Source organism: Dunckerocampus dactyliophorus, chromosome 3 (assembly GCF_027744805.1).
Source record: "Dunckerocampus dactyliophorus isolate RoL2022-P2 chromosome 3, RoL_Ddac_1.1, whole genome shotgun sequence".
NCBI classification, from domain to species: domain Eukaryota; kingdom Metazoa; phylum Chordata; class Actinopteri; order Syngnathiformes; family Syngnathidae; genus Dunckerocampus; species Dunckerocampus dactyliophorus.
The window spans coordinates 39,307,272-39,329,187 of NC_072821.1; the positions used below are offsets into that span (position 1 = coordinate 39,307,272).

The following is a 21,916-nucleotide window of genomic DNA, read 5'->3' on the forward strand; positions in this document are numbered from 1 at the left end:
GGCAAAATACATGAAAAAATAGACCAGTCCGCTTGCATTCGTATCTCCAAATGTTCGCATGTATGTTCGTAAGTTAAGGGACTTAGTGTATATATAATGCTCAAAAAAATTAAAGGAACACTTCGAAAACACATCAGATCTAAACTGGGGGAAAAATGATCTTGAATATCTTTCCTAAAAATAAGTGGGTGATGTATTAGTAACAAAATGATGCCACATCATTTGATAGAAATGAAAGTGGTCACCCTATAGAGGGGGGAAATCAAAGACACCCCAAAACTCTGGTCCATTTAGCTAAAATGTCATTGTAGCAACTCAAAATGATTCTCAGTAGTTTGTGTGGCCCCCACGTGCTTGTACGCATGCCTGACAACATCACGGCATGCTCCTAATGAGACTACAGATGGTGTCCTGGGGGATCTCCTCCCAGATCTGGACCAGGGCATCAATGAGCTCCTGGACAGTCTGAGGAGCAACCTGGCGGCGCCGGATGGACCTAAACATAATGTCCCAGAGGTGTTCTATTGGGTTTAGGTCAGGTGAACGTGGGGGCCAGTCAATGGTATCAATTCCTTCATCCTCCAGGAACTACCTGCATACACTAGCCACATGAGGTCGGGCATTGTCGTGGACCAGGAGGAACCCAGGTCCCACTGCACCAGTGTAGGTTCTGACAATGGGTCCAAGGATTTCATCCTGGTACCTAATAGCAGTCAGGGTGCCGTTATCTAACCCAGGGGTAGGGAACCTATGGCTCGGGAGCCAGATGTGGCTCTTTTGATGACTGCATCTGGCTCTCAAACATGTCTTAACACGATAAAAATGTATTTTAGTTTTTTTTTTGTACGCTCACCTTTAAAGTACATTACAGAAATCCCAGTGTTAAAAATAATGCTCAAAATATAAAACTTTCTTATGCGTTTTAGTCCATCCATCCATTTTCTACCTCAATGTGGGGTGGCCAGTGCCAGCTGTCCTTCCGATATTTTCCGGGTCAGACACCAAAATTTGATTATGACTGGATAATGCGGTAGCCTACGCGCATCATTGAGATGTCAAGAAGTAGCTAATTCTGTAGAGCCGACCCTTTTGACGAAGAAGATGGTGAAAAGAAAAAGATACGGAGTACGGTGCAAAACCACGCAGCACCAGAAGTCGCATTAATGGTAAGAAGTATTTTATTTATTATTGGATAGCTTCAGTATAACAATGTTAATAAAAAGAATAACTTTAGAGACTTTAGAGGTCTTGCTTAAAAATGCCCACATTTAGTTGTATTCAATGTTAAAAAATATTATGTGGCTCTCCCGGAAATACATTTTAAAATATGTGGCTTTTATGGCTCTCTTAGCCAAAAAGGTTCCCGACCCCTGATCTAACCTGTAGAGGTCTGTACGTCCTTCCAGGGATATGCCTCCCCAGACCATCACTGACCCACCGCCAAACCGGTCATGCTGAATGATGTTGCAGGCAGCATAACGTTCTCCACGGCATCTCCAGACCCTTTCACGTCTGTTGCATGTGCTCAGGTTGAACTTGCTCTCATCAGTGAAGAGCACAGGGCACCAGTGGTGTAGTTGCCAATTCTGGTGGTCTATGGCAAATGCCAGTCGAGCTCTACGGTGCTGGGCAGTGAGCACAGGTCCCACTACAGGACGTCGGGCCCTCAGGCCACCCTCATGGAGCCTGTTTCTGATTGTTTGGTCAGAAACATTCACACCAGTGGCCTGCTGGAGGTCATTTTGTAGGGCTCTGGCAGTGCTCATCCTGTTCCTCCTTGCACAAAGGAGCAGATACCGATCCTGCTGAGGGTTGAAGGACCTTCTACGGCCCTCCTGGAGTAACTACCTGTCTCCTGGAATCTCCTCCATGCGTCCAGGTACCGCAGTGATGCCCTGTTCCAGATCTGGGAGGAGATCACCCAGGACACCATCCATAGTCTCATTAGGAGCATGCCCCCACGTTGTCAGGCATGCGTACAAGCACGTGGGGGCCACACAAACTACTGAGAATCATTTTGAGTTGCTACAATGACATTTTGGCAAAATGGACCAGTCTGCTGCATCATTTTTTTCACTTTCATTTTTGGGGTGTCTTTGATTTCCCCCCTCTATAGGGTGATCATTTTCATTTCTATCAAATGATTTGGCATCATTTTGTTACTAATACATCACCCACTTATTATCTGGAAAGATATTCAAGATCATTTTTCCCCCAGTTTAGATCTGATGTGTTTTCGAAGTGTTCCTTTAATTTCTTTGAGCAGTGTATATATATATATATATATATGTATATATACACACACACACATTTGCGGGCCGCACGGTGGCCGAGTGGTTACCATAGGTATGAATGTGAATGGTTGTTTGTCTATATGTGACCTGCGATTGACTGGCGACCAGTTCAGGGTGTACCCCGCCTCTCGCCCGAAGTCAGCTGGGATAGCATACCCGCGAACCTTGTGAGGATAAGCGGCATAGAAAACGAATGGATGGTTGGATCCTTTGTGCCATCAGTGACGATCAGTACAAGACTGGCGAACAGCTTTTACCCACAGGCCATTAGGCTTCTCAACGAAGCACTCACACACGCTGCACGCAACACACGCACACACTCATATTAATTAATTAATTAATTAATTAATTAATTAATTAATTAATGTCTCTTCTGTTGTTGTTGCTTAATTTGTTGGTATTTATGTTTCTGATGTTCTTATTCATTTTCTTGTGTTTTTCTTTCTTATTTTGGGAGAATGAACAGAACAAGAATTTAATTGCAAAGCAGAACTACCTGTTTTATTGTGCATATGACAATAAAACTCTTGAATCTTGACTCTTTACTGTGAAAGGTTTGGCCGGAAAAGGCGAGGTTTGGCGGGAGTGGCAGCCCCGCCCCCCTCCGTGAAGGAGGAGGAGTTTGGTGTTGACTTGGGTGTTGCCTCCATCGCAGACTGGAGTGTTGAGATTGACCGCGCCGTTACTCCCTGCCATCAGCCCATTTATTCACCTCTCGTCTCGTCTAAACAGGCCGCCATGGGAGTCGAAGGCTGCACCAAATGTATCAAATACCTGCTCTTCTTCTTCAACTTCATCTTCTGGGTGAGCAGAAACCTCCCGTTTCAAAATCACCTCGTTTGTTTGTTGGCGTTAGGACGTTGCCGGTTTCTGTTCCTTCGTGTTTGTTTGACGAGCGGTTCTGAGCGTTTTGGGGCGAAGGCTCCGCGCTGGATGCGGCAGAGCGGACGTTAAAAACACGAAAGCGTGTTGAGGCTCTTAGTTTAATGGCGGACAACGGCAAAGAAAAACAAAGCTCAATCTAGCTAGCCAGCGAGCTAGCTAGCGATAAAGGGCATCCGTGTCATTAAAACATAACTTCTCTTTGAATAATCTTTGTGTGTGTGTGTGTGTGTGTGTGTGTGTGTGTGTGTGTGTGTGTGTGTGTGTGCGCGCGCGCGCGAGGGTATGTGCGTGTTGTACTTTGATTCATTTTGGCTCGTCCACGCAAGTCAAATATATATGTGTGTGTGAGTGTGTGTGAGTGTGTGTGTGTGTGTGTGTGTGTGTGTGTGTGTGTGTGTGTGTGTGTGTGAAGGGGCAACTCTTGGTGGTTTCCATCTGGTGAGTCAATGCCGTGTGCGCGTGTGTGTTGGTTGAGGTCTCATGGAAAGATTTGAGGATGTGAAAGTTCTGGACTCATCTCGTGGTCTCTAGTGGCAATTGACGATGTGTTGTTTGTGCGTCGAGTACCAGTAAGTCCTGGTTGGGTGATGGTTGGACCCTGTAGGGATCTTCCCAACTTTTAGCGTCCAGTGAGTCACGGCTGTGATTCGTCGTTTCCACTGTCGTCTTGCAGGGGTGTGGCCGCTGCGTGACGTCATAGGCTGCCGCAAGATCTGAATAATGGAATACAAAAGGGACTGAATGTCACACACTTGATGCTTGGGTTTGTCAGAAATGAACGTAGAATACAAAATGTTGCAAGCAAGCTGGGTAACAGGAGACAATAACAAACATGTACAACGTCCATGCTGATCGATGGGACACATGCTGCGCTCACGTCCCACCTAAAAAACCTCACCTACCAGGGCGAGTTGTCTGCACTGCCCTGGCCAGCAACACATGCTGGCTGTCATTCATCAGCTGGCGCTAGCCGTGATTGCATTCATTAGCTGACTTGTTTTCTTTTGGCCTTGTCTTTATTACATGCATAAATGTTTTGTAACGTGAGCGAGCATGCAATTTTTTGGACTTGGTGGATTATTGTTAGTCTTTCTGTTCATTTCTATTTAAAAAAGTTAACTGTCCTTCCAGGACCTCCCATGAAGAACGACACGAATAATAATAATAATAATAATAATAATAATAATAATAATAATAATAATAATAATTAAAAAAGTGATAGAAATAAAAAAAAATTGCAATGTGTAAATAAAAGTGTGATTTTTAAAAAAATCATTTAAAATATTTGATTTAATAATTAAAAATTGTGATTTATATATATTAACAATAAATTATAGTGATTTATTTAATAATAAAATGGTGTAATTACAAAAGAAATTTAAAATGTGAAATAAATAATAAAAAATGTATGTATTTATAATAAGTGTGATTTTTATAACAAAAAAATTGTGATTTACTAATCATTTAAAATGTTGATGTAATATTAATTTACAATAATAAAAATAAAATAAATGGTGATTTATGTTTATAATAATGAAATTGTGTGCTTTAAAAAATAGCAAAATTGTACTATAAAAATTGTGATTTAATAATAATTTAAAAATGTATTTTTTTATTTGATTTGAAACATGTATTTCATTCAATAAAGAAGAAAACAAACAAACAATATTAAGACAATATGACATAAAAAGCAACACTCTTCCAACCAGAATGAAAGGGAGCAGAAAGCAGACAAGTCTTATTATCTCTGCCCCTTTTTCAGCCACAAACAAGGTCATATTTAAAACAACAATATAAACAAAAAGTGTACATTTAGCAGCCAGCCACACAGGTGAGTCCACATCTCCTCAATGACAACCCAACCAATGCCATTTCCCACAATAACAATAACCATAGTATGACAGTCAATCATAACTAACATATTTCCTCAACATACTCGTTTGAACCATTTTTTAAAATATGATATCAGACTTGATTCTTTAGTTTCTTTATTTAGATTGTTCCATACACTGACTCCTTCTACAGAAACACAACCTTCCATCATTTTAGTCCTGAATTTAGTTTTTTTAAAGATCACTGTTCCTTTGAACAAATACCTGTTTTCTCTTTTCTCAAATCTTTTCTGAATATTAATTGGCAAAGTTTTTGTATAAGCTTTCAGCATAATTTTGCAAAATATTATAATCTACTCATTCATGAAATTTCAATAGTTTTAAGTGAAGAAATAATGGATTTGTTGGCTCTCTGTATTGTTTTCTACTGATTATTCTTATTGGTCTTTTTTGCTAAATAAATATTGACTGAGTGTATGTTTTACCAGCATACTTCAATTCAACAGGTCAGATATGGAACAATCGTGGTGTTGTACAACATATACATTGCTTTGTTATCCAGTGAATCCTTTACTTGATGTAGCAATGCTATGATTTTGGATATTTTTACCTTACTTTACTTTGTGTACTGTATGTGTGATTTCCAACACAACTTCTCATCCAGAATGACACCCAAAAACTTGCTTTCCCTTCCTCTATTCATTCCAATAGCATCTATGAAGCATCAGAGTCTATCCTTCTCTTACTGAATATCATCAAGTTTGGTTTTTCCACATTTACCCATCATTTGTTGACATCAAAGCACACTTTTATTTTTTTTAATTCTTGTTCAACCACATCCAACACCTTTGTAAGGTCTTCCCCACAATAAAATAAAGTAGTATCATCAGGATCACTCGGATACTGGTCTATAGTTGGAGAAAGCATATTTATCTCCATTTTTATAAATTGTAATTACTTTGGCAATTTTCATTTTGTCAGGAAAAACCCCTGACAAAAAGGATAGATTCCAAATATATGGAAATGGTTCAATAACCAATTCAATTATATCCTTTACTAGTATCATGTCCATATCTACAAAGGCCGTGGATCCTTTACTTGCACAACTTTTTACAATATTCAGTATTTCTTCTTTTTCTACCTTCCCAAGAAAAATACAGTCCACATGATCCATGACTGTGTTTTTATTTACATTGACTTTTTTTGTAGATATGTCTGCTGCAAGACAAGGGCCTACATTGACAAAAAAGTCATTCAACTCATTGACTATTTCAATTTTATCACAAATGTCATCATTATTTTTCACAAAATCATTTGGAAGAGCCCATTCTCGTTTATCATTTTTTTTAATTACACTATTTATTATTGTCCAAGTAGCCTTTCGGCTATTTCTCTTTTCATATAATAAATTACCATAGTACTCCTTTTTGTGTCTTCTAATTATCAATACTAACTTATTTTTGTATGTCTTATACCTGTCTTCTGCTTCTTTCAACCTTGATTTTAAAAAACATCTTTATAAGTAATTTATTTTCTTGCAGGCATTTCGTAGTCCTTTAGTCATCCATGGCTTATCAATAGCAGTTGATAAATTGTGTTTTATTATAACAAAATTGTGTTATTTTTTAATGTAATCATTTTTAAAATTGTGCTTCATTTATAATAGTAAAAAAATATGATTTATTACAATAATAATAATTTAAAAAACGTGATTTACATATAATTTGGTGTGCTTTATATAGTATAATAGTAATAAATGGTGATTTATTTATAAACGTGTGCTATTTATAGCAAGAAATTGTGATTTACCGATATTAGTAAAAAATTTCATTTATTAATAATAATAATAATAATAATAATAATTAAACAACTAAACTAAAATAATAAAATAATAACTAAAATAATAAAAAAAAAATGTAATTTATTTCAAATGGAAATACATGGCCCAGAACATTCTGTATGTGTGTGTTAAAAAAAAAAAAAAAGACAAAAGATCCCAGAGGATTGCTTTGACATGTTTTGCAGAGTCGTGCAGCCCCGCTAGAGTAGGAATTAGGAGTGGTACTGTTAGCTTGCACATAAGACATGGGGTTTGTGTACAAACTGATTCAATTAAAGTACAACTGATAAGTTCTATGTATGATTCACCTGCAACTGTGAATCATACATTCAAACTACTGCATTCAAACTACTGCGTGCATCGGCTTTGTTGCACACAAACTTTGTAGTTTAGTAAACAAATCTGGCTTTTTTGTGCTTCTCCTTGAGTATGTGGTGATGAATGATTGGCTTTGTCAGTGTTCAATATCTGCTTAATGTGTCCATGTGATTCACTCATCAGAGTGTGTGTTATCTTGAGAGATAACAAGCGTGAGTGCAAGAAGAAGCAATGTGAAAGACATGAATAACATTCCACTGTGGGCAGACACGGAGCAGCTTGTTAAATAGCATGGCATGTTGCTTTAGTACGCCTCCAAAGTGGCACCATGATCAAATCAAAACATCTTTTGCTTGCTTTTATCCACTATAGATGTTCTCTAGATTGTATGAACATGTGTGTAATGTTTGTTGGCTTCCTTTCTTGCCGTCTGGGGGCGTGAGATCAATGAAATCAATGGCCACATGTCGCGCTGCTGCTCCTCTCTTTGGGGATGAAGGACTTCCAGTAGAAAACTGGTGAGTTGTTGACTGTCAATGTGCATTCTTATTCTTATTCTTATTCTTACTGCAGGAAGCTCTCATTGGTCACTTTGAACCACAGAAGTGCAAGTGACTACATATCTCACACACACACACACACACACACACACACACACACACACACACACACACACACACACACACACACACACACTTAGCTTGTACAGTACGCTGTAATACAGCAACAACACACACTTGAACCTCTAAAGCTGAACACGATCCATTCCCGGATGCTTTTCAACCTTTGACTTAAATTGATTAACATTTCTCCCCCCATAGGAAATCATGGAAATAAAAATCATCTGTTCCAGAGTTAAACTGTGGCCGACATAAGTCCTTTAGTAACAGTCCAGACAACCTTTTAAGTCGTCAAGACTCAGACTGCTCAGTATTTCTTTTTATTCATAATAATGCCCAACATGGAAAATACGTTTTCAGGAAAAAAAAACTACTTTTTTGTAAAATTTAGAGCATTTTTTAAAAACATATTTTTGAACAAAAAGTTTAACTAAAATGTTTTCAAACATGTTTTAAATGTCATTTTTTTTTAGTTTAGAAAAAAATGAAAACATTTTTGTTAAATGTTTGAAAAAAATATTTTAAAACATTTTTAGGATGTACATTTTTTTGGTTAAATTTAGAAAAAATATTTGCAACATTTTTTGTTAAATGTTTGAAACTTGACTTTGTTTAAATAAAAGAACTAATTATTTTGGATGTTAGATATTATTCATCTCCAACAAGTCTGCATCGACAATGAGTTTTTTTTGTCAGAAAGTGATATATCTTAGTGATATATATATTTAAAAAACATTTTTAAAATAAAAAAATCCTGTTTTTTTCTTCAAAATGTAACAACACATTTTTTTGTTAAACAATCTTATGTTTTTTTTTGTTGAAATTTAGAAAAATATTAAAGCATTTTGAGTTTTTTTTTAAAAATGTGTAAAGTTTTTGTACTCTGTCTTGGTACCATGGTGCGTGTAACAAACAAAAAGAAAATGTTTTAATGAAAAATGTTTAGATTTTTTTTTCAAAGCTTTACATTCAATGTAATTTTTGTCATGTTTTAATGGTTTTGGGTTAAATCAAAATTGTCAAATATTTTTTTTAAAACATAACAATCTCCCATAACATAACATTCAAAAAATCTTTAAAAATAAAGAAAACCTTGAAAAAAAACATTTTGTAGTTTTTGTACACTGTCTTGGTTTTCATACAATGTTGTGCGTAACAAACTAGTTTGTTTGCCCGGTACTGTATCGTTCATGAAATGCAGTATTCAAACAAATCACCCTACACCTTGCTCATTTGGACTGATTTGCACATTACTTCTTGGGTGTGACTACTAAATAACCTGCCATGGGGCCAAAGAAAGTTGAAGGTGGCAACAATTTCACACAGAAGGTGTGGAACACTGTTGAATTCCATCTTGTTGAATGAGGTGCAACGATGGTCCACATGTTATTGAATCAGGTGTAACGATGGTCCGCGTGTTATTGAATCAGGTGTAACGATGGTCCACATGTTATTGAATCAGGTGTAACGATGGTCCGCATGTTATTGAATCAGGTGTAACGATGGTCCACATGTTATTGAATCAGGTGTAACGATGGTCCGCATGTTATTGAATCAGGTGTAACGATGGTCCACATGTTATTGAATCAGGTGTAACGATGGTCCGCATGTTATTGAATCAGGTGTAACGATGGTCCGCATGTTATTGAATCAGGTGTAACGATGGTCCGCATGTTATTGAATCAGGTGTAACGATGGTCCGCATGTTATTGAATGAGGTGTAATGATGGTCCGCATGTTATTGAATCAGGTGTAACAATGGTCCGCGTGTTATTGAATGAGGTGTAATGATGGTCCGCGTGTTATTGAATCAGGTGTAACGATGGTTCGCGTATTATTGAATGAGTTGTAACGATGGTCCACGTGTTACAAAGTGTCTTGCTGCATCACTACCGCCACCCCGCCCTGCCCCCATATCCTGAATTTTAAACACGTTAGGCCACTTTAGAGCTTTTAGTGTGATTAGTGGACCTAAGGAGCGTTGGGAAATGGGAAGGGGGATGCATGTCTGACAGCGGGGTTGCAGTGATGTGCGCTGCATCAGCAGACCTCCTGTTTCCATAAATCACTGCTGGACTCTGAGAGGTTTAAGAGGTTGCAAGTGGTGGGAGCTGAGGGTGGGGCCTGGGGTTATTAGAGGGGTCTTGTGGGAAAATGGAGACCACACCCCAGCCCCCACTCCCTCCCCCACCGGCATGCCCAGCATTCTGTTCGCCCTCCCTCCCGAACACCCTCTTCTACCAAAATAGTTGGACAAAGCCTCGCTCTGATTGGACAGTGTGACATTTTGACTTGATTGGTCAATTGGGAGCATCATTCAGCGAGCTTTCCCGTCTTACAAGGCACTTGTACCAGCATTAGCTAAGCTCTTACACCCCCCCCCGCCCCGCACGCCTTGGAATGTGTGACTACATGAGCAGCAGATGGTCAACCAATCAGCATGCGCTCGCCATCAAGCTGCTTCTTTGTCTGGAAGTTGAATGAGCCTCGGACACGTTCAGACATTGGAAGAGTTGCATACGGGAGCATATTGTCCAAAGCCATTATTAACACACACACACACAATGAGGTGAATTAGCCTAGCAATATGGGTGCTACCATCATCATCATACAGCACAGTCCTCCTGTACCTGCACCTGTATCCAGATCCTCACCAAAATGTCATGTCTTCCTCCTTTGTCCATGCACCCCCCTTGAAAGTTTGGTGGAAGTGAGTGTAGTATATTTAGCTAGTGGTGTACAGTAAAGGTTTATCATGGTTACTTTAAAATGTGAGGTTGGGGGCTGGGTGGGTGTGGGCGGGGGCACATTGGTTACCAGTGCATTAATGTGCGTGCGTGTTGAATTTCTTGGCTGCCGCCGTGTTGGTGTGGTTGCCAGGCAACGGATGTCCGTCGCTCTGGGAGTGCGGTGAGGGAGGGAGTCGGGCGCTCGTGCGCACAAACACGCCAGCAGAGATGTTGTGTCCGGGTGGGGGGGTGTACAGAAACGTGCAGATGATGGCGTCTGTGTTCTTCTTGTCTCCACGCGACGGCAGCTTGTTGACACTCACGTGCGCAGTACGCAGCAGCAGAGATTTCATTTCAAAATGAAACTACACAAGATGCTCGCTCCACAATGTTGTGTGCAACTCGATGTTTGGACTTTTCTCTCATATAATTACGGCTGTTTTTGTCATTTCTGCTGGGTTTTTTTTCCTTTTTCCAACTATTTCAGCTTTCATCTTGTAAATGTACTTGTAATTACGACTTCATTCCTGTAATATTTTGACTTTATCAACATCACATAAGACCCTAATTGCAACTTTATTCATTGTTTTTTGTTTCTCATGATGCTTTTTGCTTTAATATTTGAACTTTATGCTACTAGAATGTTACTTTTCTCATGTTATTCTTGTGAGATCACAACGTTTTTCTTTGAAATGTTGTAATTTTTGTTTGTTTCTTTTAAAATGATTGACATGATATAATTAGAATGTTCTGCAGGTCAATTGTTAATCATGTAGTAAGAATAATAAGATATAGAATTCTACGTAATGAGATATTATATACTAAGCTCTGGCTTGTTGTATGACAGTCAATGAAAGCGTAAAGGTAACATGTAGTGTGAATGTGTTGCAGCTGGCAGGATGTGTGATCCTGGGCGTGGCCTTGTGGCTGAGACACGACCCCCAGACCAGCAGCCTCCTGAATACCAACTTTGATGGAGCCCCGGCGCCCAGCACCTTCTACATCAGTACGTACTTCCTGCGCGCCGTACGCTCACCTTTTTGAAGATGACTGTGGTTATTTCCGCACTGCCAAGTGTGCAATATTCCCCACACACGTTCTGCTTTGCTGGTGGAAAAACTCTCCCTCAGAGCAACAGAGTGGAAGCATGCAAACTGCACAACACATCCAGCAGCTTCAGCTGTAGTTGAGCAGTGCCCTGACAAGCTGACATTAACTATTCATGGTGGTGATAAGTGGATCTCCTATGGTCTGATTGATCAAGACAAACGTGCTCTCCGTTATTGATCAGTTCAGATGGAAGGTATCATGTCATAAATAACAACATGCTTCACACTGTGGACGCCAACCTTGACACAAGCGCTTATGTCACAGTGGCACCTTCAGGCTATCGGCACGGTCGTGAGGTCAGAGGTCACCGTCCTGACCAGCTGAGTTAGCGCCTGACGAGCAGCTGGGAAAACAGGAGTGGTTTTGTGGTTTGACATTTTAAAATACTCCTTCACAGCTGCTTCCTTCTTTCTATTTATTGTTTGCTTTCTGCTTCTTCCACATCTCAGGCTGCATTCACACTTTTGCTCTGCTTAAAATAGTCAGTTTCCACAAAGTAAGATACTTTCTTCATAAATTGAATAGTTGGAGCATAAATACGCTTTTTAACATGATTAGAGCCCTCTAGACATGAAATAACACCCCTATAGTCACCTTTACACTCCTATTACCTGATCTACTACAGGAAATAACACGTAATGTGGACCAGGGGTGTCCAAAGTGCGGCCCAGGGTCCATCTATGACACACAGCACTTTCTAAAAATACGAAAAGAAATACTAAGAAAAACTATGGCAAAAATGGGAAAAGAGCTGTAATTTTAGACAGAGAGAACATGAAGAGTAAAGTCACAATATGAGGAAAAAAATGTCTTAAAGAAAAATGTAAGGGAAAAAGAAGTCGTAATATGAGAAACAAAACTAAGAAAAACATTCCAATTTTGAAAAATGAAGTTGTGAACAGTTACAATAATAAAGATTCAAGATTCAAGAGAGTTTTATTGTCATGTGCATGGTAAAACAGCAGTTATACTATGCAATGAAAATCTTATTCTGTTCATTCTCCCACGAAAAGAAAGAAAACACAAGAAAGAATAAGAACATAAGAAACATAAACACATAAACATATATACCAATAAATTAAGCAACAAAAACAGAAGAGACATTAATACAAATAAATAATACAAATAAATAAATAAAGTGCTATGACTGTGTGCATGTGTTGCGTGCGGCGTGTGTGAGTGCTTTGTTGAGAAGCCTGATGGCTGATAAACTATATGATATAAAGTCATAATGAGGACAAAATGTAAAAAAAAGGTGAAATTTATGTTTAAAAAAAAACAAAAACAAAAAAGTCCATGGTAATAATACACGTTGTCACCGATAACACAAAGCTGAGATGCAGGCTGTTTTTTTAAATATGAAAAATGTCTCCATATATCTAGATGGGTTAGTTGAAATAATTATGTGGCGTCTGCATCCTTTAGCCCTCGGTGGCTCACATGTTAGCATTTCCTGTTTTTGTACTGTACGTCATGTGGTGGGCTGTTGTCTCACCAATGTAACATTACTGACCTTTAGTGGCCATATCATCACCACGTTTGAATGCCTCTTCTGGATACCTTATATTTGTATTTGACTTCTTTTAGCTTTTTTACAATTTGCTTAAATATGCATATTTTTTAGAAGAATAGGTTGTAAAACAGCAATTTATTTTTGCAAAACCCTGATAGAGTGAAGCTGCAACATGTGAAGTGGTGAGGGATGACTGACTACACACCACACTTTGCATACTTCAACACACTTCACAAGACTAAGTGTAAGTACACAAGTCACTGCAACCTCAGCCAGCCTTAATGTCCTTTTGCTGCGCCGTATCCCCACGAACAAAGGCGCTGGTACTCGCCAGAACATTCTGGAATATACATCATGTTCCACTCTGCTGGCTCCTCCCCTTCATTCCACTCCAACCATCGCTTGTTGAAGCGGGCTTCCTTGTAAGCCACACGGTGCGTTGGTGGAAGTCACATGTTCTTAGAATGAGCGGTCATCGGTGACACGGTGTGAAATGTTTTGATGAAGCGTCGTCGCCTGGTGACCACGACTCATCATGTGACTCCATCATCATCAAACACGACGTGAGGCGATGACAAATGCGAGGGAGAGAAAGCGTAAAGAAAGGAGGAGGTTTTGTTTTTGGCGTCTTGTGATGGAGGAAACGCCTCTGTGATTACCCCCCCCCCCCCCCCCCCCCCCCCGCCCCACCCCCACCCCCACCCCCACCCCCGTTACAAAAAGCCTCCCTCTCATTCCCGAGCAGAAGAGAAAACGTCTTGTTGCTCTCGGAAAAAATTCCTCACTGGCCCCACCCCCCTCCACCTCCTAGCCACTGAGGCCCCCCTCTCGTCCCCATCTGGTGGTGGTTAGCATTCGAGTCACGCTGTCTGTCTTCTCTTCTCTTTATTTCTTTTTTTTTTTCAACTTCCTTCCCTCCCCCGACCCTTCACACTCCCACCCCTCAATCCTCCTCCTTTGCCCCTCCCCTCCAATCTCCGCGCTGCTGGGAAGTTTTCAGTGTGGAGCCTCACATCTGCTCCCCACCCAAGTGGCCATGGTCTGGCTGGTGAGGTCTTCCAGGTGATAGACGGGTCCCGTCTGGCGCAGTAACATTTATTTAGACAAGTCGTTGTGTGCCCATCTCTACTTTCCACTCAGTCACAGCAGTGAAGGCCGTTCTCCGTAACCACTTTGCAGAGTTTCGTCATGTGATTCCAACATAGTCTGCGTCCCACCAGCACCTGCTCAGCGTCCCAGCTCTCTTCCTCCTGCGTCTGATCCACGGAGAAAGGGACTCGTGTGCAGAAAGTGAACCCAAACGGACCAGCGAGTCCCTTGTGCACGCTTCCAACCAAACCGCAGAGCATTTACCAGAAACCTCTGTTGGCTTTGGAACGGACTCCACCAAGGAAGCATCTGAAACCTGAGCAGCTGTTGGGACGTTCCCTGGCGGACCAGCTTCCTGTCCTGTCGTGTTCCTTTATCTGTCATCACGAGCAAGTCGCCACACGTCTGCATGACAGTGCTGGGCACGGGAGGTCATGTGATTGCTGAAAGAAACGAGAGATAAATACAAATAGTAGTGGCATGGATGGCTGTCCACCAAGTCCCCAAAAACCACCACCGCTGCTTCTAAGATGGCCGCTTTGGCTGCACACTACTGTCTGCTTGCACGGCCGCTAGCATCCGCCGCTCTCACAGTGCTAATTAGCTAAACCTCGTCGCCATGAGGATAGCTTATACACAGTGACTGGAATGTTGTTGTCGTCAGTGAAGCAGTGTGAAATATTTCTGAAGAGAACAGACAAGGTAACGCTTTAAAGATCACGGCAAACATGATGTCGTCTAAAGAAATGAGCAGGAAGTGACTTGGAAACGGGGAAGCAGCGGCGAGGTGGTCTTCCATTGTGTCTTCAACAATAGCTTGCTAATTACTGCTAGCTAAACATAGCAGCTAAGAGGTATTCCACCTGTGCTCTGTGTTGTTCCTAGCTGCTAGAGGATGCGCTACACAATAGGCCGTTAGCTCGCCACCATCTTTTTCCTCTTCACCTCTCCCCTTGTTTGTTTTGGTTAGTCGTCACTGCGTGGAGTTGGAAAACTTCATGTGCACATAACAAATGTTTAAAGGTACCCGATCAGACCCTGTATCAGTGTCAGGTACCAGTAGCGGAGTCATTCATGTACAGCACGGGTGTCCTAAGTCCAGCCCAGAAAATAAAAAAATAAAAAACGTTGTAACATTATGGGAAACAAAAAACAAGTTGGAATTTTTGGAAAATTGGGGCGTGGAAACAGTTATGTTTTGGGAATATGGGGAAAATATTATGTTAATTATTCCAAGAAGAAAATGGACAAGATGAAATACTTGGAAAATAAAAAACAGCAACAGAAATGAACAGCTGTAATTAGCGATAACGAGAATAAAGTCATAATATTAAGAGGATTTTATAGCATAATGTTGAAATAAATGAAAACAATTCTTTATAAAGACATTAAGTCATAATGCTATCATACATTTTTGGAAAATTAGGTTGGGGGAGACACACAAGCACCAGACGTGATGGCCGGAACAACAGGCGTTTATTGTAACTTTGAATGATCTCAAAACAGGCACAATACAGACCGACTGTTGCGGCCGTAACCCAAAACTCAACTCTGAACCCCCGACGTCACTTCCTGTCTGCCCAACACACAACAGCACAACTACAAGTATATTGGGTAATAGGAGTATAAAGCTGACTATAGGGGTGTTATGTCATGTATAGAGATCTCTAATGTTAAAAAGTGTATTTAGAAGGTGGTAAACAGGTTTTCTATGCTCTGACAACCAAAATATTACATTTCCAAGTAAGGAAGCCTACTTCATGGAAACTGACTTACCACGTTTGGGTCTGGAACCAATTAATCGCCATAAACAAGGGATCACTGTATTTGTAATACAATAATTGTAATTTCCAGTACCACCTGCGGAGATTGTTGATCTGATTGTTGAGCCACTTGGGTGCTTAGCTGTTGTCACCAAAGCTTAGCGAGAAGAATATCAGCCAAGTTAGCTCCATGGTTGTAAAATGACTGATGCCTGCAGCCTAGAAGAGAAGAACATCTTGCAGGAGATGAAATGAAGAGAGGCAGGAAAGGACATTTAAGTAAATGCAATTATTCAGAGCATCATTTCACTATGGTGCTGCGCTGTGGCGGAGAGAAAGGATGGGGGGATAAAGGGAGGGGCTGTGAGAGATGACAGCATGGCCTGGACAGCTGCCAAGATATGGATTTAGAAATTAGCATTAGCGTGAGTGGTGGACAGAGAGTGGGGGCAGGGCTTGGGAGATGGCGGGGGCCACAATTGAATTAGGTCTGACAGGCAGGACTAACTAACCACGGCCTCCGCAATGCCAGCCAGCCAGCCAGCCAGCCAGCGCCATGACATCACTGCTTTTATTTAGAGTGTAAGACGCATCGTGGAAATGATCTACATCCACTTTGTTACAGTCCTTCCTTCCTTACTGTGCTGCCTTCACCTAGCAACCATTTCCATAAACACTACCCCAGGGGTCACCAACGTGGTGCTCGCGGGCACCAGGTAGCCCCCACGACCACATGAGGTGCCCGCGCCAGGCTTTTCATTCAGGTTTCCAGTTAATAATGAAAGAACAGTAGAAAGAAATGCATTGTGAAATACAACAAGTGAGTTGTGGACACCAGCATTTTGTTCATGTTCTGGTAAAACAAGCATATTCGCTTTGTTTGGCTTTAAAATAAGCTCTGAAAATAAATGTTAGAAAAATGAGTAGCTCTTGGTCATTTTCATTTTGTAAAAGTAGCTCTCACAAGGAAAAACGTTGGTGACCCCTGTACTACCCCATCCCCCACTGGAAAATCCAACAAGGAGCACTAACTCTTCCATTTCCCAGATGATAAAAGTGTGAATTGTAGATTTGCAGGGAGAAGTGAAGCAACTTCCTGTGTACATAACTCCAACATGACTCACTGCTGTAAACTAAACAACACTGCGCCCTCTGCTGCCCACTGACGGCTAATACATGAATCCCAATGGCAGTTTTATTATGTTGATGTCTTTTTCAATGCTAACATTATTAAGATTGTTTTTAATCAGCATCCTGCCTTTTGTTTTTGTTTCTGTTGTGGTGTGTCTGCAGGCGTCCACATCCTGATCGCTGTGGGCGCGGTGATGATGGTGGTGGGCTTCCTCGGCTGCTACGGTGCCATCCAGGAGTCTCAGTGTCTGCTGGGAACTGTAAGTCACCGTGTGGATGTTTATTTAGCATATTGTTAAATATAACATGCATTCTGGTTGTTCTCCGCAGTTCTTTGCCTGCCTCGTCATCCTGTTTGCCTGCGAGGTGGCTGCTGGCATCTGGGGCTTCATGCACAAAGACACTGTGAGACACACACACACACACACACACACAGACACACACACACATGTATATACAGACCCTTTCCAAAAAATTTGAATGTCATGGAAAAGTTGTTTAATTTCCATAATTCCATTCAAAAAGTTAAACTTTCATAGATTATAGATTCAGGGCCCACAATTTAAACGATTTCAAGTATTTATTTGTTTATTTTTACATAATTTGGGCTTCCAGCTCATAAAACCGACGAAAACAGGAATTTAAAAAATTAGAATACTGTGAAGAAATCAGCCCAAATTTTGCAGGGCATGAATGTTTTAAACTGAGTGTCACACACTAATCATCTACTAAAGTCAAATCACCTGCACAGGCTTCCCCAGGTGTCATTAAATTGCTTCAGTTTGGTTCAATTGTCTCAGTTGGGTTCAATATGGGGGAGACTGCAGACATGACAACTGGCCAGAAGACCATCATTGATACCCTCCATAGGATGGGTAAGCCACAAAAGTTCATAGCTAAGGAGGCTGGTTGTTCACAGAGTGCTGTGTCCAAGCATATCAATGGAAAGTCTAGAGGAAGGGCAAAATGTGGCAGGAGAAGATGCACCAGCAAAAGAGATGACCGTGGGCTTCAGCGGATTATCAAACAGGGAAGATTCAAGAATCTGGCAGAGATCCAGAAAGAGTGGAATGAGGCGGGAGTCACAGCTTCAAAAACCACCACATTCAGACGCATCCGGGAGATGGGCTACCACTGTCGGGTTCCTCGGGTCAAGCCGCTTCTGAACCTGAGCCAACGTAGGAAGCGTCTCCACTGGGCCAAGGAGAAGAAGGACTGGACTGTTGGCCAGTGGTCCAAGGTCCTCTTTTCCCATGAAAGTAAAGTGTGCCTTTCATTTGGGAATCAAGGTCCAAGGGTTTGGAGGAAGACGGGTGAGGAACAGAACCCAAGCTGCCTGAGGTCCAGTGTGAAATATCCACAGTCCGTCATGATTTGGGGTGCAATGTCCGGTGCAGGTGTTGGTAAACTCTGCTTTCTTAAATCCAAGGTCACCGCAACGGGCTACCAGAATGTTTTAGAGGACTTCATGATTCCTTCTGCTGAGGATCTGTATGGAGATGCAGATTTCATCTTCCAGCAGGACCTGACCTCTGCCCATACCGCCAGAAGCACCAAAACCTGGTTTGATGCCCATGCCATCACAGTGCTTGACTGGCCAGCCAACTCAGTGGACCTAAACCCCATTGAGAATCTATGGGGTATTCTCAAGAGGAAAATGAGGGGCACCAGACCCAACAACAAAGAAGAGCTGACAGCAAGCATCAAGGAAATCTGTGCTTCCATAACTCCCAGGCAATGCCACAGGCTGATTGCTTCAATGCCACGTGGCATCGAGGCAGTGATTAAGGCAAAGGGATTCCCAACCAAGTATTGAAGATTGACATATCGTTTTGAGAGTACCATATTTTGATTGATTTGATGTGATCCTAATTTCTTTCTTTTTTTTCCTGCAAAAACTGAGAAGTAAATGGTGATTTCTTCACAGCATTCTAATTTTTTGAATTCCTGTTTTCGCGGGTTTAATGAGCTGGAAGCCCAAATTACGTAAAAATAAACAAATAAACACTTGAAATCGTTTAAATTGTGGGCCCTGAATCTATAATCTATGAAAGTTTAACTTTTTGAATGGAATTATGGAAATTAAACAACTTTTCCATGACATTCTAATTTTTTGGAAAGGGTCTATATATATATATATATATATATATATATATATATATATATACATACAGTCAAACCTGTCTTAGCGGTCACCTTTATACAATGGCCACCTGCCTATAGCAGCCACCGAAAAATCCCCTGCAGCAAATGTACATGTTATAGACCCTGTGTATAGCAGTCACCTGTCCAGCGCGGCCAGCGGCCGCCCATTTTGTCTCCCTTGGTCAATATCTGACCACATATAGCGGCCAAATTACCAACTCAAGTAGAAGCTTCATGCACAAAAAAGTTTTGTTTTTCAATCAATGAAGCCGTCGTGTGTAGACTTAAATTACTGAGTCCTAGCTCAGTCACAATCATTCACAAGATCCACACAAACTGTCAGTTGTTCCACATAAAAAAGCCATCTTCTTTGGAGCTTGCTATTTCCTGGTCAAACATGTGTATATATATATATACATGTATATACACACACACACACACACACACACACACACACACACACACACACTGTATATTTATAAATATAGATACGTATATAGAGTACTACTCCAGCCTGACTCTTGCTGGTGTCCCAGGTGTCCAAGGAGATGATCAACTACTACGACTCCATCTACGATAAAGCCATGGAGCAGAGTATTGGTGAGACAGACAGGAAGAAGGCTGCTGCTTCCGTGCTGAAAATCTTCCATGAGACGGTAGGACACCCCCCACACTGTCCACTACAAACCTCCAACCTCCTTCCTACACCACGGGTGTCCAAGCGCAGCCCGGGGAGGCCTGCGTGTTTGGATCATAGCATGCGTCATTCTAGCCATAGGAAATGATCTGTTCCATGGTGAAACTGTGTCCATCATGAAGGCTTTATGAAGAGTACAGGCAGTCTTTCAAGTATTACTTGGCGAACAAATGGAATACCAAGTGTTATTGGAGTATTCAAGATTCAAGAGTTTTTGTGTGTACTGAGTGTGTTTGTGTTTGTGTTGTAGCTGAGCTGCTGTGGCAAAGGTACGGGCACCTCCATTTTCACCCACATCACCGATGCTCTGGGTGTCACCGACCTCTGTCCCAGCTCTGGAACATCAGTTGTAAGTGCCCACGTCCCACATCCACATGTTTTATTCCACTCTGCTTTGTACCTCCACCCTGCTTTGTACCTCCACCTCCACCTCCACCCTGCTTTGTACCTCCACCTCCACCCTGCTTTGTACCTCCTCCACCCTGCTTTGTACCTCCACTCTGCTTTGTACCTCCACCCTGGTTTGTACCTCCACCTCCACCCTGCTTTGTACCTCCACTCTGCTTTGTACCTCCACCCTGGTTTGTACCTCCACCTCCACTCTGCTTTGTACCTCCACTCTGCTTTGTACTTCCACCCTGCTTTGTACCTCCACCTCCACTCTGCTTTGTACCTCCACTCTGCTTTGTACTTCCACCCTGCTTTGTACCTCCACTCTGCTTTGTACCCCCACCCTGCTTTGTACTATGATGGCATGTTCAACTGTGCTTCTTTTGTAGAACTGCCACAGTCGCATCCGTGAGCTCTTCTCTGATAAAATCTACCTGATTGGTATTGCCGCCCTGGTGGTCGCTGTCATCATGGTGAGCATGGTCGTCATGGCGACGGATGTCAGGTATGAGTTGGTGGTGCTGATGCTGCGTTCCTCCCTGCAGATATTTGAGATGATCTTCAGCATGGTTCTGTGCTGCGGCATCCGCAACAGTCCAGTCTACTAGAACCACCCAGGAAGGACGAGCTCGCCCCCCACACCTGTCCTCACCCCCACTTTTCGTCTCTCTCCCTGCCGTCCGTCCGTGACAGGAAACTTATTTAGCTTGCTGGATTCCATACGGCACGGGCCGTCCTCCGCCGAGCTCGTCCGGGTCCCTCCGTCGCCGCTGTTCTTGTGTGTTTTTTGTGGATGCTGGAGCGAAGCTGGCACGTAGATCCCAGCTCACACGCCTCGCTATTGATGGTTATTGTTTAGTTTGCTGTATAAAGTCTATGTAAATATAAATGTTAACATACAGTGCTTTATGACTGCTTGAGCATGGATAGCACTAGATCCTTCCCGCCGCCTGTCCCCGCTCCACCAGGTGATGGCGCTAACCCAGCTGCAACCAAAGCCCTCACGTGGTTTGTTATGTCCAACTACTTGTTTTTTCTACATGCTTGCATTCTATATTGTAGAACAGCGTGTTTGACCGCCACGTTTGTGGACGCTAAGCATCCTGCTGTCAATCAAAAGGAGCAGCCTTAACGACCAATCAGACGCTGATAATCAGACACTGATGACAGGATGAAAGTGTCTTGTTGCATTTCCACTCCAGTACTACTAGAGGACCCCGTTGCCTTGCATCCTCTCCTATTCTTGTCTGGTACGTCCCCCAGGGGCGGGGGCCGGGCGGCAGGGGGAGCGAGCGTGCGGTGGATGGAAACGTGCGCGCCAAGGAGCCGACGTCCTCTTTGCCGTGCCCTGATTGGCTGCCAGCATCCAACACCACCTCTTCTGAACCGCCCCCGACCCCCCTGCTCCTGGTGACTTGTTTGCCCAAATATAAATATAAAGGGATTAAATGTATTTTACAAAAATTCATTTGGCTCTTATTTGTATTTATTCGCACATGAATGTATAACTTCATTGAGCACGTGATTATGAAGCTATTCACCTTCCTGCCGCCAGAGGGC

General features: G+C 41.9%; 1 protein-coding gene across 1 annotated transcript; it reads left to right on the forward strand.

The window, feature by feature from the left end:
- Nucleotides 1–2,911: 2,911 nt before the first annotated feature.
- LOC129178838 (CD81 antigen-like) lies at nt 2,912–21,824 on the forward strand. The gene is made up of 8 exons (XM_054771436.1): nt 2,912–3,098; nt 11,410–11,524; nt 17,287–17,384; nt 17,455–17,529; nt 19,806–19,925; nt 20,217–20,315; nt 20,746–20,829; nt 20,902–21,824. The coding sequence occupies exons 1-8, from the start codon at nt 3,033–3,035 to the stop codon at nt 20,962–20,964; spliced, it is 720 nt and encodes a 239-aa protein (XP_054627411.1). The 5' UTR covers nt 2,912–3,032; the 3' UTR covers nt 20,965–21,824.
- Nucleotides 21,825–21,916: the final 92 nt, after the last annotated feature.

Bases quoted from the DNA above. Each gene is read 5' to 3' on its own strand.
- LOC129178838 (XM_054771436.1), top strand. From the start codon at position 3,033: ATGGGAGTCGAAGGCTGCACCAAATGTATCAAATACCTGCTCTTCTTC. The intron at 17,530-19,805 runs GTGAGACACACA...CTGGTGTCCCAG, and splicing joins GCTTCATGCACAAAGACACT to GTGTCCAAGGAGATGATCAA. The intron at 19,926-20,216 runs GTAGGACACCCC...TTTGTGTTGTAG, and splicing joins TGAAAATCTTCCATGAGACG to CTGAGCTGCTGTGGCAAAGG.